General features: G+C 44.5%; 1 protein-coding gene across 1 annotated transcript; it reads left to right on the plus strand.

The window, feature by feature from the left end:
* On the plus strand, positions 1-25,148 carry LOC112898372 (serine-threonine kinase receptor-associated protein-like). The gene is made up of 5 exons (XM_025966700.1): positions 1-112; positions 20,441-20,576; positions 21,101-21,182; positions 22,142-22,317; positions 24,923-25,148. The coding sequence occupies exons 1-5, from the start codon at positions 1-3 to the stop codon at positions 25,146-25,148; spliced, it is 732 nt and encodes a 243-aa protein (XP_025822485.1).
* Positions 25,149-25,500: the final 352 nt, after the last annotated feature.

Raw genomic sequence — 25,500 nt, forward strand, 5'->3', positions numbered from 1 at the left:
ATGGGCCATCGATTCCAGCCTCCGAGGAGGAGAAATCCCCTCCCAGGACATGTCGTCGTCGTCGTCTTCATCCAGCTCCCCGCCAAGGAAGAGCTGGAGATCTTCACCGTCGGTCAGGGATTCATCATCCTCTGACCAGGCCTGGAAATCCCACTCTTCTGCATCCCAATGCAGAGGAGCACAGGCGTCGTATGCAGCTATGGGATGAAACTCCGGGGTCGCCTCTCGAGTGGTCTCAGATTCGATGGAGATGGAGGAGGCAGAGGATGAGGAGGCTATTTGCGGGAGAAGGAGGAGCAAACTGCTGCAGTTGTCAGGGATGGATCCTCTGGGTATTGCAAAGAAGCTACCCATGAGGAAAAATAAGTCTGATTCCTACTAGGAATCCACTGTAATCCTATTAGGACTCATACCCTGTAATCCAATTAGGACTCATGCCCTGTAATCCTACTAGGACCCCTACCTTGTAATCCTATTAGGAACCCTATCCTCTAGGATATATAAAGGAGGGTAGGGATACCTAGATAGGCAGAGAACTAATAGAGAGCAGCCAACAGGCAGCTCAACACCCAAGCGCAGGGCGCAATATACAATACCCCAAAACAGGATGTAGGGTATTACGCTACTCTAGTAGCTCGAACCTATCTAAATTTGTGTCTTGTGTCCTTGCGTTCACCTTCAAGTTCTAGATCCGGCGCTCCCTCACCAAATAATCACCTACCTTAGGGTATCCCTAGGTAGGCTGACGGTAAAAACACCGACAGCAGTTGCTATCGGCTGAAGGAAGGAGATGAGTTAAAAAGAAATCTAACACGAGCAGGCTTATAAAGGCAGGAGTGGAATATGAATTGGCACCGTGAAAATTTCCAAGGAGTTAGATGCAGAGTAGTCACATCCCGTGAAAGTGGAAGCGGCACGTGTGTACGAATTTTTGAAGTCGAAGAGGCGAGACGATGAAAAGGAAAAGAATGGTTTCGGAATTATTATCGCCGAAACCAGGGGGCATGTGTTATCGCCATAATTTGGATGGGCTAGAAGGTGGGCCGCGAGCAAGATGGGCTTAAAGGATAATTGTAATGGGCTTGCGAATCGGCTCCTACGTGGGCAGTTTAAGGCCAGGATTGGCCATGTATCTAGATAGGTGTGTGCATTTAAATAAGTTTAGATAGAGATAGCCAGGATTCATGTCGTAGTCAGTTAGGATTAGTTAGGAGAGGCAAGTCTTCGGACTATAAATATGTATCCTAGGTTATTTGAATGAGAACATCCATTCACAAACAAGATCTCGGCTCATCGCCACACCTGTTTCAGGGTTTCTTCCATGTAATCACCATGTTGCCCAGATCATGCTTGAGTGATCGGGCCAGCATTGTTCTTGCCTATTATCTTTGTGTTTCTCGTGCTGAAGCATTGTTGATGGTGAGTAACACTAGTTATCTTAGCGTTTACAGGGTTGCATCGGCTCTTATATCCTATTCATGCATTGTTTGCCGCCTGTAAACGTCCGCTGTCTTTATGCCCGATCTTGGGTGCGAGGGCAGCATCTTGCTCTATTTTAATTAGTAGATCCAATCTGTTATGGTTAGTCTTTGATCATCAAAGATTTGGCTTAATATCCGCATGGTTAGGCCCTTCAAATGGGTTAAATGATCCGGTAGTACGTTTGATGCTTTATATTAATCTAAAGAGGGATTGTTCTGGGAATCGGCTTTCTGCTGGTTTTTAGGCCTCTGTTTAGGTTGCTATTCTGTTGTCTTTCGTATTTGTTAGGCTTGACTATGCGTGGGATGTTCCGGTCATGTGGTGAAAGCTTCAACCGTCGTAGATTGAATTAACTTATTGATTACAGAGCAAGCTTATATTAGTATCAGATACATGCATTTTGTTCAGATATATAGATCCGATCTGATACTGGGAGACAATCGGCTCTTTACAGCTGATTGCGGGGGTTACCTGAAGAGCCGATCACGGCTCGGACTAATGTTTGAACATATTTGTGTACGTAGTAAACTAACTGAAACTACATCTACACCTTTCTGATCAGGTATAGGTCAAGTGGCACGCCTAGCAAACCCAGACGCGAGGTCGTGTGCCAGATCCTGGGCCGTTGACCGAGGGACCGGGGCCCGCCAGCAATCCCGGGAGCCTCCCGGCTCCTCATGTTGCTTGTCGCTGCTCACCGGTGGGTTTCGACCGACAACAAGAGGTTGTACACTTTACCCACAATTCGTGTCTCCCAATTTGCCCGAGGTAGCTAGCCTTTTAAACACTTCCGAGGTGAGTGGCAAGGGATTCACTACGAGACTTTTAAAAAGATTCCCTAACTTATGACAATCTGCTAAGGTTTCAAGTCAAATCGGTCATAACTCTCCCTAATGAGGAAGTGCCTTAGCCAAGGACCACATATCATAAAGCCTCAAGAGGACTGAGCTATACCCCGTCAATGCAACCCCTCTTGCCCTTTCGGTAAGATTATCATAAGCTAGAGTCACTAATTAATTAGCCAAGACACATGCATGCATAAAATAAAGTTATATTTATTGCGATTATTAGGACAAAAGCATGATCAAGGAAACACTTGCCTTAATTCCAGACAATAGCTGCTCAGAATATCTTCAACTCTTATTCTTCAGAACTCTCGAACGACGCATTCCTTCTACTCGCAGCATTCATCAAGCACAAGAAAACACTCTAGAGCAAACAAACAAGCATGACTAAGAACAATACACCAATCAAGAGAGAAGCTTTAAAAGAGCGTACTAAAGGACAGGGCTCGATCGAAGGTTACGCGAACGCAAGAAACGAAAGCGGAAGTAGGGTTGAAAAGGACCACTATGGAACGATTTGCATTTATGAAGAGCAAAAGACTATATGCTAGATTTATTTTGATTAGCAAAACATATGTGAAAAGATATTTCAGAAAGAATACCCTGAGTTAGAATTAATGCATATTAAAGTTTATTTGCAAAAGTCGAGGTAAATCCTAGTCAAATTTTATACATAACTGTTAATGTTTAAATTATACCAATTATATAATAAACTTTATAAAAGATGGATATATCAAACATCTAATCGAATAGCTTTACTATACGTGTTCCACTAATCATGTTATTATTAAGAAGACATCCATACTATTATTATGCATATTAACTTTGTTATGAAAAATCAAAGTATAACTCTAATTAACTTTTAATTAGAAAAGCTAGTTAAAATCAGGTTAACATTTGATTATGCAAAACCGATGTAAAAGCCTAATCAAATTTTATTCATAAATGTTCACGTTTAAATTATACAATTACTCGATTAACTTTTAGAAAAGAAAGGCGCATGAAACATCTAATCGTATATTTTCTTATTCTTGTTAAACTAATCAGATTATTATTAGAAAGAAATTATGATACCATTAATCATATTAGCATTACTCATAAAAAGCGGGGTGTAAACCTAATTTGCTTTTAATTAAAGAAATGATAAGTAGTCATCATAAGATTTAATCAAGTCAATATTTAATTAAACAAGCCGGTGTAAAGGTCTAATCCAGTTTTATTTAGAAAAGCATATGAAGTAAGCATTAATCAAATTAAGATTATTTTACAAAGAGATATACCCTATTTAACTTTTACTCAGAAAAGTAATGAAATAAATATTAATCAAATTAAACTTTATTGTGAAACACGCGGTGCAAGTCTATATAGATTTTATTTGCAAAACAATGTTCATAAGCAATTAATCAAATTAATATTTAAATTAATTATAAAAACACAAAATATCATGAACATCACCACTATTATGTTATTTAAGGTATTACGAGTCTAACAAAACAAGAACGGGTTGAAACGGATTTAAAATGGGGAAACTAGGGATAAATCAAGTTTGTAGGGATGTAATCGTAATTAAGCTGGGACCTCAGGGGCTAACAAAGAAGAATACCTAGACACAAAGAACAGTTACTGCGAATAGATAAATTCTCGAGGTCAAATCTGTAAGAGGTCTCGGGCTGGACTTGGTTAAGATGATCTAATCTATCCAGGGGGTTTTCTGTAAAAAGGCCAAGACATAGAAATTCATCTAAAGGTTACTAGATCTTCTAGGGACCTAATCGCAAAACTGTCATCTTCTACCTCTGGTTCACACTGGCCGGCGGTTTGGCTCTCGGTCTTGCCGGTGCTACGGGTGACGAGAGGCTCGATTGATGCGGGAAATAGGAAGAGAAGGTTGAGGCGATCTCGATGGTATGCTCACTAGCGGCGGGGATGAACGGTGGTGGCCGGAATTCGATGGTGGCAGTGGATGACGGCGGTCATGGCCGGCTCGGTTCTCTTGTTGCTGGCAGAGCTCCGACGGCGTTGAGGCATCAAGGGCAAGCGGACTGATGTACGGCTCGACTTTGCCAAGCTCGTGGTGACGTCAGATTGCTCTGGCTCGCGAGGTATACGGTGAATGAGGGCAACGATGGCCGGCGGGATTTGGCGGTGCTCGGCTCGGCTTGATTTTGGGTGGCGCTATGTAGGACGGCGTGAGGCGTGGAGCAAGATGTAGGGCGACGAGTACGAATGACAAGGTTTTTATAGGCGCGGACGGTGAGGTTGTCCGTGGCGTGCCCGCCGAGGACGGCGGCGGCGGCCAGGACTGTGCGGGATTTGGCGGGTTGGCTAGCGGGTTAGCGGGCCAGGTCGGATTCTGTCGGATCCGGAACTGGTAAGGGTTAGTTTTTTCTTTATTTTTCAGAAATTATTTTTCAGTGCGAAAACAAATCTAGAAAAGTCTAACAAATGTTTTAAAGCATGAAAAATATCCAGAAAATCTCAGAAATTACAGGAAAATTCCTAGAGATAGATTGGGATACGAGGAGTCCAAATAAAATATCTAGACTCATGAAAAAGATTTTAGAGTCTTCTCATAAATAGATTTAGCTCTAGGAAAATGAGAATAATTTCCAAAAAATTCTAAAAACTTCTCAGAAGAACCTAGACATCGTATAAACGCATTTTAAAACCTTTTGCACTCATGAAGCACCTAAATGCATCGGCATGAATGCAACACGCAGAACAAATTATTTAAATTTAAAAGTTGGAAAACTTCTCTGACAATCCTATATTAATTTCTGTGACAAATATTAAATTTTCTGACAATCCTATATTAAATTCTCTGACAAATAAAATAAATGTTGGAAAATTTATAAAATTATGATAAAATTGTTGTTTAATTTTCTTCCTAATCACATTCTGAAATTTAAAAATTTTAGGGTGTGACACAATCTTCTGCAGGTACGCTAACCACGATTACGTTAAGCTAAGAATGGTTAGAAAAATTCGGCTAGTTAATATAAGGACAGACGTATTATGTATGCCACCAAAATTAACCAGATAAGACCAAAGCTATTTGACAATTGTTTTGCTTTGTAAGGATGAATAGGGCGTGCCTGCATCATGATCATACATGAAAATTGAATGAAATATTGTCCTTGGTTTATAAGAGAGTAAGTTGCATTAGAGCACGTTTGAGCACTCACTTATAGGCTATCTAGAAATCTATCTTTTTCTACATATCTAGAAAGAGGAATTAATTAGGCTTAGGAAATAATCTTATCTAAAGAAAAGGTCAACAGGAAAATTGCTTCAAATTTTGCTCCCTTTCTTCTGCTAAATTTTGAGAATTTTTGGACTAGTACTCAGTGGGCGACACTAGAAACTTCCACACCTCATTTTTCTGCCTGTTTTGAGCACTCCTGTTACAAATAAATTCGTAGACCTTCTTAGTGAAGTTTTCTGCAGAAGTGTTTAACATCAAACTTGTTGCAAACTTAATCAGCTATGGTTCAAATTTGGAAATTTTTGGCTGAGTATATTTTCCCTGGTTATCAAAATATTAGCTCTTTGTCCACTGAAAAAACGCCAAAACAGTGAAGTAGTCAGAGATGTAGTCGAAGTGGTCGAAGATATAGTCGTAGTAGTTGAAGCAGTCGGAAATGTAGTGGAAGTGTTGAAGATGTAGTCGCAGTAGTCAAAGATGCAGTCTAAATAGTCAAAGATGTAGTTATAGTAGTCGGAGGTGTAACTGAAGTAGTCGGAGACGTAGTTGTAGTAGTCAGAGATATAGTTGAAGCAGTCGGAGATGCAGTCGAAGTATTCAAGGATGTGTTGTAGTCGAAGATGTAGTCCTTCTAGTCTGAGGTATAGTTAAAGCAGTCAAAAATATAGTCGTAGTACTTAGAGATGTAGTTGAAATAGTTGGAGATGCAGTCATAGTAGTCAAAGATGCAGTGTAGTTGAAGATGTAGTCGTAGTTGTCGGAGGTGTAACTTAAGCAATCAGAGATGTAGTCATAGTAGTCAGAGATATAGTTGAAGTAATCAGAGATGCAGTTGAAGATGTAGTTGAAGTAGTCAAAGATGCATTGTAGTTGAAGATGTAGTCATAGTAGTCGGAGGTATAGTTGAAGCAGTTGGAGATATAGTCGTAGTAGTTAGAGATATAGTTGAACCAATCGAAGATGTAGTCGAAGTAGTCGATCATGTAGCCGTAGCAGTCGGAGATGTAGTCGTAGTAGTAAGAGATGTAGTTGAAGTAGTCGGAGGTATAGTGGAAGTAGTCGAGATGTAGTTGTGGTAGCCAGAGGTGTAGTTGAAGCAGTTGGGGATGTAGTCGTAGTAGTCGAAAATGTAGTCGAACTAGTCAAAGATGCAGTCGTTGTAGTCAGAGGTGTAGTTGAATACCAAAGTTGTAGGCCACTAAATTTCCTAGTCACTGCCTAAATTTGTAAGGGTTTGGATGAACAGACTAGGAGTTACGAATTTTCTTGCAACCAACAATGTTCCATCCATAGTTTATCTATGAGTCCTTGAGCTCCAAATCTTCCGCACTTATGACACTCAGCCTTGGAGGTATTGTGGATTTCCAAAGTGATGAAAAAATTTGCACATGGCAGATGGTTCAAGGGACCCGCAACACCCCAAGCGGTTTTGATGAAAAAATTGACTCAGGAAGATTGCATCATGACTCACCAAGCCGAAAAGAAGAGGAAGGCACCAGCTGGACCCTCTAGTGCTCCGCCACAGAGGTATTGTCTGGTGCAGAATGCTACTTCTAAAGCTCCTCAGAAGGCCCCTCAACAAGGGAGTTGGGTCTTCAGGCCCCCGTAGCAGCAGGGTGTTGCACAACCCCCTATGCCTCAGCAGACTGGCCCAAGGATGATTGCTTAGTAGCCAGCTCATCCGAGCAACGCAAATCATTGCTTTAATTATGGGGGTTCTAGCCACTTTGCACGAGAACGTCCCCAGCCTTGGCAGCCAAATCAGGGGCAAGGTTGTAATAAAAACAATAAGAGCAAGGGAAAAAGACAGACTGTTCAAGTTTAGCAGGGAAGGATCAATTTCACTACACTTGTTGATCTTCCAAAAGGTGCACCAGTGATGTCGGGTACATTCTCTATCCACAACAAGCCTGCAATTATATTATTTGATTCTGGTGCATCCCATAGTTTTATTAGTGCAAAATTTGGTGCAAAAGTGGGCTTGGATTTTTATCACACAAAAGGGTCATACATGATATCAACACCAGGTGGTAAAATCGCATCCAACCAAATCATAAGGCACGTACTGATCAAGTTGGGTAGTAAAACTATCAAACTGACCTTATCCTTTTGGCACTTGAAGGCATGGACATTATTTTTGGGATGAATTGGATGGCTCCGTGTGGCAGAACCAACCTGAATTACACCGGCTCAAGTACGCGAGTCCACTCTCAAGGGCTCCAACATACTTCAATGGTGTAATCCTTTGGCCTGTCGGGTAACGTCCCGATAAATCACCGAATGCAGGATCAAACAAGGTACCTCGCACGAAGGCCAGTCCAGAGATACAATTGCCATCACAGGCAGGTATATTACATGAGTGTTCAACAGTAACATCAGTTCCCAACTGATGGAAATTATTACAAAACAGTTTAGGTTTTCAGTCATGGCAGCGAAGTTCAAAACAAGGTCACTGTACACGTCGCCAGTACGGATATCATGCTAGCCTTGGCATGATATCACTCGGTAGGATCTGTGTTGGCCGGAGACGGGTCCCACTCCACGGACCAACCATCAGGCAGAGGGTAAGGCCATGGCATAGGCAGAGCAGAATCGTCAGGGGCATTACCTGGACAAAAGTCATAATGCAAGACTGAGTATTCTAATACTCAGCAAGGCTTACCCGTTTTATGGTATACTTAGCCATGTAACTAGACTCATGAAGGCTTTAATGGTTATGGTTAAAGTTTTCAGCTGAAAAGCAATAAAGAGTAGATCCTCAATTTCAAATTTTAGCTTTCAAGTTCTATGTGATTAATCATTCTAGATAAGCACCTATAACTATTCAAACATGGTAGAATTTTTAGCCAAACATCCTCTTTGACAACCATAAAGTTGCTCTTGTTACTCTATGTGGCAAAGGGATCAAGCAGTCTCAATTTCCGCGAGAAACGGACGATTCCTGCATCGAATTTCAGCCTTGCAAGAGTAAACCTAACTCACATGCTTGGAATATACAATGATTGTTCCGAAGCAACCGTTTGCCTTTCATTCCGACTCGTGGATCAGATCCATCACAAGAGACTTCAGGACCATACGCACATCCAATGTGCAGGACGTACGTCTGTAGAGCGACTACACGACCATACTCCTGGTTGCTCTGCAACACGTATTCTCACACGTCGAAGCGAGTAACAGGAAAAACCAAATACGAGTGGTGGGAGGTATGTCCACTTCTCGGACCGATTGGTTACTAGGCTTACCGCTTACCATATTTCGCGGCATGTGGCTAGTACTTTCAAACGCTTAACCACCGCTACCACACACTGCGACCTTAACCAAATTCATCAACACAGACGGGGTACCATCTCAATCATGATACTTCACATAAATCCCGTCCGTCGTCCTTATAGTGACTACAGGAATGTAAATATTGCAGCTCCTATATCGCGAGAGTGACAGGAAATCACCCGACTTCTACCGGTCCTATTAGCAGAGCATATATATTCGAGAAGAACTCAGGCATAGTACATAGGTTCCTAGGATTCAATGCATCTAGGGTTCCATTTCAACTCCTAGACTTAATACAAAATATAATAGATAAGTATAAGATTGCATAATGTAGTAATTGAAATACTGGGTTATACACCGGGGCTTGCCTTCTTGAGTGGGATTGGGGGCAGGAGTGTCAAAATTTTCCGAACTTTGATTCGGAGCTTCAGTTAAATTTTCGACAACGTTCCCGGCGTCTTCAGAAATTTCCACTCCTTGATCCGGGATCAGTTCGTAGTCTCCGTCAGCGAGAGTAGTGGAGTCTATATGATATGCAAAGATGTAATTTAATGGATGCATATATTTTTATTTTATTTCACGATAAAGTTGCAATCCAATGAAAACACAATATGCTTATCAAACATTTCATTTATCTTTTTACTGGGCAATCATTTATCGGGAATGAATTAACTTAGTTAGCTACATTAGGCAACATGATTTGTTGTTATAAAATAAGTTATCATAGTACTAGGGTTGAAATCTTGATTTCTACAGCTTAGGTTATGTTTAAGCCATAGTAAATTTATTAAGATTTTATTCCTACAGAAATTGAGCTATAAAAATATATAAAAATAATTAACGTTAGTACTAATCCATTAGGTATTATTTAAAACTATATATCTATGTAAGATTTTGTTCTAGATTATTGTACACAGGTCACCTTACTCAAGTTCAATATCTTCAATTATTTCCATAATTTTTTACTCTTTAAATACACAGATATTAAATATGCAAGGTTAAATAGATATTATTCATAATTAAACTCACACATTATGAAAATATTATACAAACAATAGGTTAATTAATTTTTCTAAGTACTACATGTCAAAACAAGACTAACACAATTGGTTTCACATTTTTACCATTTTTCTGCTATTTATTATGCATTTTCTTAGCTTACAACTACTTAAATTTAGCATTTAAATTAGAGCACAAACTACTCAGAAACTGAAAGTCAACATAAAAGGAAAGTTGTAGATCTTAAAATAAGAAATCCAACAAATTTTACAGTGCATTTTTATGATTTTTCCTTTAATTGCTATGGAATTTCAAAGTTGGCAGCAGAAATAACAAAGAGGTCCTTTATGACACTATTCCTCTGAGTCTTAGGCTTTGCAGACAGCCCCTCGGGCTTTTGGTTCTTCCAGCCCGAGGTCCCTGGCCGTGGTCAGAGGGGGAGGTAGGGGTTTGACCGGTCAGTTCCGGCGACGGTGATCGCCGGCAGCGAGGGTGGAGGGGTGGGGAAGCATCACAAGGCTCTTGCGCACCTATGGATGCTCGAGATCGGGTCAGGGTGACCTGTAGCGGCGGCGCGACGAGGACAGTGCGGCCGGCGACGGAGGTGAACGATGGAAATAATTGAAGATATTGAACTTGAGTAAGGTGACCTGTGTACAATAATCTAGAACAAAATCTTACATAGATATATAGTTTTAAATAATACCTAATGGATTAGTACTAACGTTAATTATTTTTATATATTTTTATAGCTCAATTTCTGTAGGAATAAAATCTTAATAAATTTACTATGGCTTAAACATAACCTAAGCTGTAGAAATCAAGATTTCAACCCTAGTACTATGATAACTTATTTTATAACAACAAATCATGTTGCCTAATGTAGCTAACTAAGTTAATTCATTCCCGATAAATGATTGCCCAGTAAAAAGATAAATGAAATGTTTGATAAGCATATTGTGTTTTCATTAGATTGCAACTTTATCGTGAAATAAAATAAAAGTACATGCATCCGTTAAATTATATCTTTGCATATAGACTCAACTACTCTCGCCGACGGAGACTACGAACTGATCCCGGATCAGGGAGTGGAAATTTCTGAAGACCCCGGGAACATCGTCGGAAATCTAACTGAAGCTCCGAACCAAAGTTCGGAAAACTTTGACACTCCTGCCCCCAACCCTACTCAAGAAGGCAAGCCCCGGACATAACCCCTACTTTATTTATACTGCAATCTATATTTATTTATAACTATCTATGCATTAAGTTCTTAGGAATTGTATGAGAATCCCTAGTTGCATTTTCCTAGGAACCAATATATTGAATATTAGAACTTGAGTTCGAACAGCCGCTATGCTAATAGGACCGGTAGAAGTCAGGTGATTTCCTGTCACTCACGCGATATAGGAGTTGCAATGTTTACATTCCTGTAATCACTATAAGGATGACGAACGGGATTTATGTGATGTATCAAGATTGAGATGATACCCTGTCTGTGTTGGTGAATTTGGTTAAGGTCGCAGCGTGTGGCAACGGTGGTTAAGCGTTTGAAGGTACTAGCCGCATGCTGCGAAATATGGTAAGCGGTAAGCCTAGTAACCAATCGGCCCGAGGAGTGGACATACCTCCCACCACTCGTATTTGGTTTTTCCGGTTACTTGCTTCGACGTGTAGGAATACGTGTTGCAGGGCAACCAGGAGTACGGCCGTGTAGTCGCTCTACAGGCGTATGTCCTGCACATTGGATGTGCGTATGGTCCTGCAGTCGCTTGTGGTGGCTCTGATCCACGAGTTGGAATGAAAGGCAAACGGTTGCTTCGGAACAATCATTGGATGTTCCAAGCGTGTGAGTTAGGTTTACCCTTGCAAGGCTGAAATTCGATTGAGGAATCGTCCGTTTCTCGTGAAAATTGAGACTGCTTGATCCCTTTGCCACATAGAGTAACAAGAACAACTTTATGGTTATCAAAGATGATGTTTGGCTAAAGATTCTACCATGCTTGAATATTTATAGTGCTTATCTAGAATGATTAATCACATAGAACTTGAAAGCTAAAATTTGAAATTAAGGATCTACTCTTTGTTGCTTTTCAGCTGAAAACTTTACCCATAACCATTGAAGCCTTCATAAGTCTAGTTACATGGCTAAGTATACTATGAAACGGGTAAGCCTTGCTGAGTATTAGAATACTCAGTCTTGCATTGTGAATTTTATTCAGGTAATCCCCCTGAAGACTCTACTCTGCCTGTGCCATGGCCTTACACTCTGCCCGAAGGTTGGTCCGTGGAGTGGGACCCGTCCCCGGCCAACACTGATCCTACCGAGTGATATCATGCCAGGGCTTAGCATGATATCTGTACTGGCGATGTGTACAGTGGTTGTGGTTTAAATTTCGCTACCGTAAACTTAAACTTGCACCGGTTTGTAATAACTCCTATCAGTTTGAAACTGATATTACTTTTGACAACTCATGTAATATAAATGCCTGTGATGTAAACTATGACGGTGATTGCATCTCTGGACTCGCCTTCATGCGAGGTACCTTGTTTGATCCTGCATTTGGTGGTTCATCGGGACGTTACCCAACAGGCCAAGTGATTACACTGTTTGAAGTACGTTGGAGCCCTTGAAAGAGAACTTGCGTGCTTGAGCCGGTGTAATTCAAGTTGGTTCTGCCACAGGAAGTGGCTAGACAGCTTCTATGCGATGATGTGGTGCTGGTGGTGTGCTTGGCCGGGGCTAAGAGGCGGTGGATCACCGGGACGACAGCGATGCCGAGGGGCGGCGGAAGCTCGAGCTCACCGGTGCTATGGTCCGGGTGATCTAGCGCAGGAGAACGAAATTGGGCAGGCTTGTGAGCTTCAGTGGGTTGCTGTGGTGCTGTGAGAGCACTGGATCGGGTGTGGGAAGCAGCAGCGGTGGCTGTCGACGGCGAGCAGGAGCTGCGGCGGAGGTCTGGCAAGGTGGAGAGCTCGGGAAAGAGAGAGGTGAGCAAAATGGGTGTGTGCAAGTGCAAGAGCAAGTTCACGAGGAGCTCCAGGATGTGCTCGGGGTCCAGAAGAAGGCACGGTCATGCGGGAGCAGCTGCTGGCAACCGGCGGGAGGCGTGGCGGCTCGGGCGGCAGCGGCGCGACATGGAGGGGCGAGGATAGGGCTAGCGCGGGGTGGGAAACGGCGGCGCGGGCGCTGGGGAGGCACGTGGCACAGAGGAGAGCGGCGCGGGGTAGCAGGTGCGTGGCACATGGCCGGTGAAGGCGGCGGGGTTCACGGGCGCAAGCAGAGCAGAGGAGGGGGAGCTGGAGATTGAAGACAGGGGCTATTCTGTGATTCTCCAAAAAATACAAGGGCTCCACTGTAAAGCTGAGTTAACCTTCAAACCATAGCTCAAATGAAAATGTGCCCAAAAGCAAAAGTGTAGAGTTCAACAAGATCTACAACTTTGCTTTAAGGTTCAGTTGCAAAAGAGCTAAGGATTTGAATATACTTTTAAACTTGGTTAAGTTTTAAACTTTAATTAAATCCTATTTAAAATCTACACTACACTGGCATCCTTTGGGTAGTTTCACCTCTATTTACGGTTTAAAAGTAAGTTCTTGACTTTTGCAAAACAACCTCCATATATTTTGATTTTTACCTCCCATTCTCACCCATTTAACTCTAAAGGACCTAAATTTTTCAGAATTATATAAAAATATCCTTTTCCCTTAGCATATAAATTTTAGCACACATACACAAGACCAAACATGCACACTTTATATAGAATCTAGTGTAGTTTAATTCTAAGTACCTGAATGTCACATCTGAGGTGTCCAAATGACAACCGCAACGACAAAAGCCAGCGGGACTATTCGGGTCCACCCCGAAAACACAGGCTAGATGATCTCATCGCGGCCGTCGAGCATCCTTCGCGCGGCAAGAAGTTGACGACGCAGGAGGACTTCGAGAAGCTCCTGTAGAAGAAATACCCATAGCATCCAAGTGCCAATCACGCGGCCATCGACTGTTACCACCTCCGGAGGACATTCAGCAACTCCGGTGGTGGCAAGAAGAACAAGAAGCCAGTAGACAAGGAACCCGAGGATGACGACCAAGAGGATCAAGGGCGCAACATGAAGTTCTAGGATGCTTCGAAGACTGTCAACGTCATCTTCGGGGGTGAGGGAGACTTTGGCTCTAGGCGGGACCAGAAGCTGCTTCTCCGGGAGATCATGTCCATCGAGCCGGCGGTACCACGATCACTCCGTTGGTCGGAGGTCCCCATCTCGTTCTCCTGTGACGATCAGTGGACGAGCTTCTCAGAGCCCGGTAAGTTCCCCCTTGTCTTGGATCCAGTGGTGGCAGAAGTCAGGCTCACCAAGGTGCTCATCGACGGTGGGAGTGGTCTCAACCTCATCTTTGCTAGCACTCTGAGGAAGATGGGCTTGGACTTCACGGACATGCTGGTTCCGAGCAAGTCCCCTTTCTACGGCATCGTACCAGGTAATGCGGCGCACCCACTTGGTACGGTAGTTCTTCCAGTCACTTTCGGCACGAGGGAGAACTACCGCACCGAGTTCGTTAAATTCGAAGTGGCTAACTTCAAATCTTCTTATCATGCCATATTGGGCCTTCCGGCACTCGCCAAATTCATGGTAGTGCCACATTATGTTTATCTGCTTCTCAAGATGCCAGGACTAAGTGGAGTACTCACTCTTCGAGGTGACTTGAAGAAGTCGTATGATTGCAATCAGGAGGCGATCCAGTATGCTTCGACTACTCGTGTGCCAGATGCTTCAGGGGAAGTACTCGTGGCCGCGCAGCAGCTCTCTCAGTCCGCGCTGGAGATCCCTTCGAGAAAGGCCAGTAGGTTGAGCATCTAGTCGACTGGTGATGTGGCCCTCAAGTCGATCCAGCTCAAGGAGGGTGGCCCATCTAAGACCGCCGTCATCGGTGCGGGCTTAGGTGAGAAATAGGAACTCGCGCTCGTTAGTTTCCTTCAGGGTAACCGAGACATATTCGCGTGGAAACCAGCGGACATGCCAGGGGTGCCTAGGGAACTGATCGAGCATAGTCTGAATGTACACCCACAGGCTGTGCCCAAAAAGCAACGCTTGTGAAGGTTTGCTCACGATAAGCGTGAGGCAATCAAATGGAAAATAGCTAAACTCCTCGCGGCTGGATTCATTAAAGAAGCAATCCATCAAGAGTGGGTAGCTAATCCCGTTCTTGTAAAGAAAAAGAATAATGAATGGAGAATGTGCGTTGATTACACCGATCTCAACAAGCATTGCCCGAAGGATCACTTCGGGCTACCGCGCATTGATCAAGTCGTCGACTCGATGGCGGGATGTGTGCTTGTTTGTTTCCTTGATTGTTATTCAGGTTATCACCAGATTGCGCTCAAGGAGGATGATCAAATCAAGACCGCGTTCATCACCCCATACGGGACATATGTCCTTCGGGACCTATCAGCGCTCAATTTAGATGTGCTTTGCTGATCAGCTGCATCGGAACGTTGAAGCCTACGTGGATGACATGGTCATCAGGACCAGGAATTCCGACAACTTGATTGCAGACTTGGACGAAACATTCAGCGGCCTGCGCAGATTTTGGTGGAAGCTCAACCCAACCAAATGCATTTTCGGAGTACCATCAGGGAAATTGCTCGGGTTTATCATCAGCAATCGAGGAATTAAGGCCAATCCTGTGAAGATCACGGCCATCACTGATATGGAGGCTCCAGCCACAATCAAAGATGTGTAGAAGCTAACAGGATGCATGGCAGCTCTGAACAGGTTCATCTCCCAACTCGGGGAGAGAGGACTACCCTTCTTCAAGCTCCTGAAATGCCAAGATAAGTTCCAATGGACGGAGGAGGTCGAGAGGGCCCTGCAAGATCTGAAACATCACCTTCAGTCTCCGCCGGTCCTGACAGCACCACTGCTAGGGGAAGATCTACTACTCTACATCGTGTCAACAACTCATGTTGTCAGCAGTGCTATTGTAGTCGAGCGAGGCGAGGAAGGCCATGCATTTGGAGTGCAGAGGCATGTATATTTCGTTAGCGAGGTACTCTCCGAATCCAAGGTACGGTACCCACAGTTCAGAAATTTTTATATGCAATTCTGATTGCCTCAAGAAAGTTGCGCCATTATTTCGACAAGTACAAGATAACTGTGATTACGGATTTCCCTTTGGCGGATATTCTTCATAATCAAGATGCCACTGGGCGTATATCAAAGTGGGCAGTGGAACTAGGGGCTTTGTCAATCGACCTCAAGCCACGCACTGCAATCAAGTCTCAAGCTCTAGTCGATTTTATGGCTGAGTGGAGAGAGAATCAAATTCCAACTCCAGTCAACAAGCCAGAGCATTAGACCATGTATTTTGACGGATCTCTCAAGCTCGACGGCGGCGGCGCTGGAGTCCTATTTATTTCTCCACGGGGCGAACAATTGAAGTATGTCCTTCAGATCCTTTGGGAGGTATCCAACAATGAAGCCGAGTATGAAGCCTTGCTTCACGGGCTATGTTTGGCGATATCACTAGGGATCAAGCGACTACTTGTATACGGCGATTCTCTTCTTGTTGTTCAGCAAGTCAACAAAGAGTGGGACTGCAACAAGGAGACGAATGAATGCCTATGTATAGGAAGTGCGCAAGCTGGAGAATAAATTTTGCGACCTGGAGATTCATCATGTGGTACGGGAGCATAACGTTGGTGTGGATATATTGTCCAAGCTAGGATCCACCCGTGCACAGGTTCCAGCGGGAGTTTTTGTCCATGAGCTAAAACAGCCATCCATTAAGTCCTCAACTCAGATAGCCACTGATAATGGCCTTCAACAGCCTGATCGGGAGGTTATGCTGCTTAAGGAGGACTAGAGAGAGAGGCTTATATTGACTTCATCCGGGATCAAAAACTCCAGCAGGGGTAGACGCAAGAAGCGCAGAGGCAGCTCGTGTCACACGTAGAAGCAAGGGTTTCATCCTGATCGACAGCAAGCTCTACCGGCATGGCGCCCGGTCAGGCGTTCTCATGAAGTGCGTCACGAAAGAAGATGGCTATAACATATTGCGGGAGATACATGAAGGCGTTTGCGGCAACCACACAGCTTCAAGAATGCTGGTGGGAAAAGCATACAGAGCTGGTTTTTGGTGGCCCACTGCAGTGACCGATGCTGAAGACCTCATGCGTAGATGCCCAAACTGCCAATTCTTTGGAAAGCAATCTCATGTCCCGGCTCACAGTCTCATCACCATACCGCCATCTTGGCCGTTTGCTTGCTGGAGCCTAGATATGATTGGGCCCTTCACAATAGCGCTAGGCGGTTTCACTCATGTATTGGTGGCTATCGACAAGTTTACCAAGTGGATCGAGTACAAGCCGATAGCCAAGCTCACGCCAGATCGGGTTGTTGATTTCATCTCTGATATCTTGCATCACTTCGGCTTCCCGAATACCATCATCACAGACCTGGGATCAAACTTCACAGCTAACCAGTTCTGGGAGTTCTATGAAAATGCGTGCATCGAGGTCAAATATGTTTCTGTTGTACACCCAAGGGCCAATGGTCAAGTCGAAAGGGCGAATGGCATGATAATTGAGGGGCTCAAGAAAAGATTATATGATGAAAACAGCAAGAAAGGAGGAAAGTGGATACACAAGTTGCCGCATGTCGTCTGGGGGCTCCGGACTCAGCCGTCCAAAGCCACAGGACAAACTCCGTTCTTCCTCATCTACGGCTCTGAAGCTATCTTGTCGGCTGACATCATGTGGAAATCCCCAGGGTTGAAATGTACAATGAAATGGAAATCCCCACGGGTTGAAATGTACAATGAAATGTACAATAAGAGGGTTCTGGCTTCAAGCTCTGGTACACGGGGACAACGTCGGGTAGAAATGGTGTAGGCATCTTGATCGATAAGAGCCTTAAGGATGGAGTTGTAGATGTTAGGAGGCAAGGTGACCGGATTATCCTAGTGCGGTTGGTCATTGGAGATTTGGTTCTGAATGTGATCAATGCCTATGCCCCTCAGGTAGGTCTTAGTGAGAGCTCCAAGAGTCAGTTTTGGGAAGACCTTGATAGCATGGTTAGTACCATGCCTATCAGTGAGAAGCTCTTCATAGGAGGAGACCTCAATGGCCATGTGGGAGCGACTAATGTAGGATATGAGCGAGTACACGGGGGTTTCGGATATGGTAGTAGGAACGAGGGGGGAGGATGTTTTGAATTTTGCGGTGGCCTACGACCTGCTTTTAGCGAATACCCTCTTTAGAAAGAGAGAGTCCCATCTAGTGACTTTCCATAGTGGACAATACTCTTGCTAAATCGACTTTATCCTTGCTAGGAGAGAGGATAGACGTGCATGCTTAGATTGTAAGGTGATACCTGGGGAGTGTGTTGTCCCCAACACAAGCTTGTGGTGGCGGATTTTCGTTTTCGGGTACGTGCCCACCAGGACAAACGTGCCAAGATTGCGAGAACGAAGTGGTGGAAGCTTAGAGGGGAAGAGGCACAAACGTTTAAGGAGAGGATGCTAGGCGAGGGGCCTTGGGAAGAAGGGACAGATGTAGATGATATGTGGCTAAAGATGGCGACATGTGTTCGGAAGGTGGCCTCAGAAGTGTTTGGTGTGAGTAGGGGAGGCAAGCAGGAAGTGAAAGAGACTTAGTGGTGGAATGACGAGGTGCAAAGGGCTATTAAGGAGAAGAAGGAGTGTTTCAAATGCCTTCACCTCGACAAGAGCGCAACCAACATTGAGGGCTATAGATTAGCGAAGAGGTCTGCAAAGCGAGCTGTAAGTGTAGCGAAAGGTCAGGCTTTTGATGACCTTTATCAACGGCTAGGTACGAAGGAAGGAGAGAAGGACATTTATAGGATCGCTAGGACCCGTGAGAGGAAGACATGGGACATAAACCAAATCAAATGCATCAAGGATGGGACAGATCGACTTTTGGTGAAGGATGAGAAGATCAAGGACAGATGGCGAGAATACTTCGACAAGTTGTTTAATGGAGAAAATGAGGGTCCTACCTTCGAGTTGGACGACTCATCTGATGATACCAACAGACACTTTGTGAAGAGGATTCAGGAGGCAGAGATCGGGGAGACTTTGAAGAGGATGAAGGGAAGTAAAGTGATGGGTCCTGATGGCATCCCCATTGAGGTGTGGAGATGCCTGGGCGAGAGGGCGGTAGTATGGTTAACTAAGCTTTTTAACCTAATTTTCCGGTCAAACAAGATGCGGGAGGAATGGAGGAGAAGTATATTAGTACCGATCTTCAAGAATAAGGGAGATGTTCAAAGTTGTACTAACTATCGGGGGATTAAGCTGACAAGCCATACGATGAAGCTTTGGGAGAGGGTTATCGAGCATCGCCTAAGAAGATTGAGAAGGGTGACCCAAAACCAGTTTGGGTTCATGCCTGGGAGGTCGACCATGGAGGCAATTTTCTTAGTACGATATTTGATGGGGAGATATAGAGAGGAGAAGAAGGACTTACACATGGTCTTTATTGACCTAGAGAAGGCGTATGACAAAGTACCAAGAGACGTCATGTGGTGGGCCTTGGAAAAACACAAAGTCCCAACTAAGTATATTACCCTCATCAAGGATATGTACAAGGATGCGATGACTTGTGTTCAAACATGTGATGGAGATACCAGTGACTTTCCAATTAAAATAGGACTACATCAAGGGTCAGCATTGAGCTCTTATCTATTTGCTTTGGTGATGGATGAGGTCACAAGGGACATACAGGGTGATATCCCTTGGTGTATGCTCTTTGCTGATGATGTGGTGCTAGTTGACAAGAGTAGAGCAGGGGTTAATACAAAGTCGGAGCTATGGAGACACACGTTAGAGTCGAGGGGGTTCAGACTGAGTAGGACCAACACTACACCAAAACAGGTCAATTTCGTCGACCAAATTTATTTTCGTCGGCCTGAACTAAGCCGACGAAAATATGTAAATTATTTCCTCGGTTTGTGAAAGCTGACGAAATTACCTTATTTTTGTCGGCCTGATAAGGGCCGACGAAACAAACATCTTATTTTTGTCGGCTTAACCTAGGCCGACGAAAATAGCATGCCTGCTCAGACCCACGAAATTAAGCTCTTTATTTTCATGGGCCCGCTTAGGCCCATGAAATTAAGATGTTTATTTCCGTTGGCCCATTTGACCGACGAAAGTACGTGTACCCTAATAAATCGCCACGCAACCCGGCTACTAGCCGCCAGCCGCCACACTTATCACTCGATCCCGCCCGCCCCCGGAACCCTCGCCCCGGCCGCCCGCCACCCCCGCTGCTCCCGCATGCCGCCGCCGCCCCCGCCCCCTTCGCCCCGGCCGGCCCTGCGCCCCGCCGCCCCCGCGCCTCGGCTGCCCCCGCCGCCCGCGCGGCCTGCTGCCCCCGCCGCTCCCGTACGCCGACGCCCCCCCCCCCCCCCCGCCGCCCGCCCCGCGCCCTGCTGCCCCCGCCGCGCCGCGCGCCCCGGCTGCCCCCGCCGCCCCGGCGCCCGCGCGCGCCGCCAGCCGCCGCCGCCGCCGCCGCCCCCGCGCCCCGCGCCCCCTGGGGATGAGCTCCAATTTATTGTCAGATTAATGTTCCTTGTTCACTTAGTGCTGATATTGATAACATGGTTTTGTTTTCAGACTCAAATCCAATGCTTCGCAATGGAGAGACCGGAGATTGGATTGGGACATTTCAAGGCCACAAAGGTGCTGTTTGGAGCGCTTGTCTTGACACCAATGCTCTGCGTGCTGCCTCTGGTTCCGCTGACTTTTCAGCGTATGGTTCTCACCCCGCAAACTCCTCTCCATGTTACCTTGATTATAATCCTTCTATGGTATTTTTGATACATTAATGTTGGCATGTTGTATGTTGTGATGGCTTGGTAAACAAACTTATAATATATGCTGCAGTTTTCCTGGAGCAGACCTAAAGCTATTGTTAACAAGACAGATTACAGCACCTTTTATGGCTTGCTTAAATCAGTTTTGTTCCATTGTATGCTTGGCTGCTCGCGAAGTGTCGATGGAATTTCTTGGTAATATGTTTATGGTGGTCTTTATTTACTTAGTACATGATGTTTTAAGAGTATGCACCAAAAGACTGGATGGATTGCACTAGAACTAGAATAATATGTTGACTGGATGGATTTTCCGCTAGCTACCTGAATGGAAAAATGGAATGTCCAAACTACACTGGATCGTTTACGTGAATGCCATGCAAGTTCAGTTTCCACATGATGACCTAGAGTGTTATGGTTCCATTTTTGGGAATAGGTTGTTGATTATATCTCTTTCTTTCAGAAAAATATGGGATGCGCTGACAGGCGATGTGCTCCACTCCTTCGAACACAAGCACATTGTCTGTGCATGTGCTTTTTCTGAGGTTATGCTCTAACCATAATAAAGCATTATGCATGTTTCTTTCTCTTAACCAAGTCCTTCCATCGGCTGCTGTTATTACCCTTTTTGTTGCCTCGTTCTATCAGTTCTTCTTTTCCCTAGTGATTCATGTTTATTTTTTCTTGGTTGAGGATGATGGTGATTATCTGTGTTACTTTTGGCTTCTTGACATTTAGCATCTGACTGATCATATAGTTATTGATAATGGCAAAAATAGCTGTCCTCTTGAGTCTCGTTTGGTTGCATGGGTTACTAGGATTAAGGATTTATGCGATCATTGGCTGGAAGTGTCAATTGCTGATGTGAACATCCTTGATCTGATCATCACAAGTTCTTTAAAACTGGTTTAGTTGATATTGTACTTTGAAGTTGTCCACAGACTTTCAAAGCATTGTCCTCCTAACTTAACTCTCAGTACATGCAAGTAAGTTTATGCAGTTTTTCAATCTTATCTTCTAAGGTACTGTACAGTTTCCTTTCCAGTTAGCTCCCTATTTGATTTGCTCCTCATGTGGTTCGAGTTGGAATTTCCTAATTTAGAAAGTTGTTAGATTATCCATCTTCTCTTTCTTTGGGAATATGTACTTTTATTATTTATGTTTTAGCTAGTTTTCCAATTAGGTACCTTCTGAAATTTGAACTGTACAAGATCGGCTTATATTGTCTAGACTGAAATTCTGGACTTATTTGTTTAGTCTGAAATTCCGTATAGGGTTTATTCTCAAGCCAGTTACATTAGTCGTGAAGAAAGATCTAGAAATGTCCATCTTGAAGATAACTTTCTGATGACTAATTCTAGAAAGTTACCCAACGGATCATCTTAAACTTCTTTAAATCCCTACATAATTGTTTCCTTAACCTTTGATTGAAGTTTTTCCCCCATTGACTCCAGGAGTTTTTCTGCATGCATAAACCTCATCTAAAAGACTAATGTTTCATCAGGATACCCACATGTTGCTTACTGGAGGTTTTGAGAAGATTTTGCGCATATATGATTTGAACCGTCTGGATGCAGCTCCAAGTGAAATTGAGAAATCACCTGGTTCTGTCAGAACTGTCACTTGGCTTCATAGTGACCAAACTATACTAAGTTCCTGCACGGATATGGGTGGTGTGCGGTTTGTCTGGATGTACCATTAACTGTATTAATTTTTAGCTCTAGATTTTCCCTTTGTCTTCCCTATTGTGATTAGTGCTGCCATGTAAAATTGATTTAATATACAAAATAGGCATGCTGAACACTTATTCAGAGAGCCTGGCATAATTAGTAAACATAGAAATATATCATATGGGGAACTCTTTTTTTGTTTTCAATGCAGCTGTTTTTTTAAGCAGGATTCTATTATTTTCGTCGGCCATTAAAGCCGACGAAAATACATGACGTATTTTCGTCGGCCATTAAAGCCGACGAAAATATCTCCATTATTTTCGTCGGCCACTTAGGCTGATGAAAACGTGAGCATATTCCGGCCGACGAAAATATCGTTATTTTCGTCGGCAACTGACGAAAAAGTGTTTATTTTCGTCTATTTTATTTTGTTGGACTAATTTCGTCGGCCGACCGACGAGGCCTATTTTCGTCGGTTTCTGGCCGACAAAAACACACTATTTTCCTGTAGTGCAAGACCGAGTATATGATGTGCGACTTTAGCCCGACTAGGCATGAGGATGGGGACGTTAGCCTCAAAGGTCAAGTGGTGGCCAAGAAGGATACTTTTCGGTATCTAGGATCAATGCTTCAGAAAGATGGAGACATTGATGAATATGTTCGGCATAGAATTTCAGCCGGTTGGTTGAAGTGGCGGCAGGCTTCTCACATCTTTTGTGACAAGAAGGTGCCACAGAGGCTAAAAGGTAAGTTCTATAGGACGGCGATTCGCCCGGCGATGCTATACGGTGCTGAATGTTGGCCTACAAAAAGGCGACATGTCCAGCAACTGAGCGTAGCAGAGATGCGTATGCTGCGTTGGTTCTGTGGGCATACAAGAAGGGATAGAGTCCGGAACGAAGAGATTCGAGATAGGGTCGGGGTGGCACCTATCGAGGAGAAGTTGATTCAACATCGGTTGAGATGGTTTGGACATGTATAACGGAGGCCTCCCGAGGCGCCGGTGCATAGTGGAGTTTTAAAGCGGGGCGATAATGTAAGAAGAGGTAGAGGTAGACCTAGACTAACTTGGGATGAGACGGTCAAGAGAGACCTTAAGGAGTGGAATATCGCTAAGGAATTAGCTATGGATAGGAGCGCTTGGAGATTAGCAATTAACGTACCTGAACCGTGACTTTTGTTACTTTTTGTTTAACCCCTAACTCTTCCTTTGGCGTGTACCCTTTTTATGTTTCTTATTCTTGTTTTCTGTAGGTTTCATCTCTAGCCTACCCCAACTCGCTTGGGACAAAAGGCTAAGTTGTTGTTGTTGTTGTTGAAATGTACAATGAAGGTGAGGTGGACGAAGCAAGGCAGTTAGAGCTCGATTCTGTCGAAGAGGCTCGCTGCACCGCTCTTGTTCAGTCAGCTCGATACCTGCAGGGGATTCAGTGATATCACGATCGCAATGTGAGGGAACGGTCATTGAGCATAGGCGACTTGGTCCTACGTCGCATCCAAGACGAGTCCGGCCTACACAAGCTCAACTCAAGGTGGGAAGGTCCGTTCATCGTCAAGCAGGTTACAGGACCGGGGTCGTATCGACTACAATATCCCGAGGGCCAAGCTGTTCCGAACTCTTGGAACATTCAGAACCTGCGCAAGTTCTACCCATGAGAAAATGTCCTGAGATAGCTGATCTCCAGGCACTCAGGTGGTCTTTTTTCTTCCGAATCAATTTGGAGGCTACGTGTCACAAGATTTGGATTATAAATTTCTCTGTAAACATACGGAGGCTACGGCCACGTGCATGTTTTATATAAATCAACTTCTTGTCGCGAGTGTGATGGAGGCTACAGCCACGTCCATGCTTTATCGACTTCTCACCATGATCTTTGATGGTCGTTCACGATGATGATCGCATCTTTCCCAACAAGATCGATCCGTTCGATTGGTTTATACCTAACTTGTTGGATGGGCTTGCATAAGGAGCTATGTCGACCACGCCCAGAGTCACTACACTCGGGGCAATTTCAACTCCTTGCCAGAAGCATGGCAGCTGCGCGACGATGCTCACGTTCTTTCCCAACAAGATCGATCCGTTCGATTGGCTTATACCTAACTTGTTGGATGGGCTCGCATAAGGAGCTATGTCGACTACGCCCAAAGTCGTTGCACTCGGGGCAATTTTGACTCCTTGCCGGAGGCACGGCAGCTGCGCGATGGTGTTCGCGTTCTTTCCCAACAAATTCGATCCGCTCGATCAGTTTATACCTAACTTGTTGGATGCGCTCACATGAGGAGTGATTTCGACTACACCCAGAGTCGTTGCACTTGGGGTAGCTTCGTTTCTCCCTGCCATATGTACGGCAATCCCGCGATGATGCTCGCGTTCTTTCCTAACTAGTTAGGCCCGCGCGATCGGGTTGTATCTAACTTATGGGATGGTTTCCTACTCGGAGCTATGGCTACTTCCAGGGTCGCTACACCCGGGGTAGTGTCTACTACTTAGCCCTTAAGCCTGGATAAGGCATACATAAGTAGAAACACAAAATAAGAATATATACAAGGCAATGAGTACTTGTTCTTCACACTCTAATCTTGCAGTACACTTTGTACTATCTGTTCTGCTACAGGTTGGGCTTCTTGGAGATACTTTTTGAACTGTTCTCCAGTGCACTCCATAGCCACTCCCTGTGCGAACATTCCCAGCGGAGCTTCTGGCCAAAAAGATTTTACAAATGCAAGGGCATGGCTGACGCATGCGGCCGGGGCGTCCGTGAGGAACTTGACGACTCTTTCCGCCACCCCACGAAGTCGCTCCAGCAGGGGCCGCTTGTCTGCTTCGCCTTCTTCCGCTAGATCCACCATATCCACGAGCCTCTAGGCGGCCTCCCTGAGAATCTCCAGTTCCTTTTCCCGCCGCCCTTTCTCCTCGCCTAGCGTCTTGACCTGCTGAAGGCAGTCGGCGAACTGTTGCTCAGTGTCGCCGATCAACTTCTGCAGCCTCTCGACGTAATCTGTACGATGATACAGCAGGTTCTTCACGTTAGTAAGCAGCTCTTCTTTACACATTAAGATTTTCCTAAGTTCTGTGGCAAAGATTTTTTCAGAATCCAGGATAAAATGATAAATGTAAGTACTCGAGGGAAGCAAGGGCTTACCTTGGTGCGCTTTCTTCTGCTCTTTGAGCTGCTCCTGGTGCGCTTTGTTC

The sequence above is a fragment of the Panicum hallii genome, chromosome 6, assembly GCF_002211085.1.
Source record: "Panicum hallii strain FIL2 chromosome 6, PHallii_v3.1, whole genome shotgun sequence".
Taxonomy (NCBI): domain Eukaryota; kingdom Viridiplantae; phylum Streptophyta; class Magnoliopsida; order Poales; family Poaceae; genus Panicum; species Panicum hallii.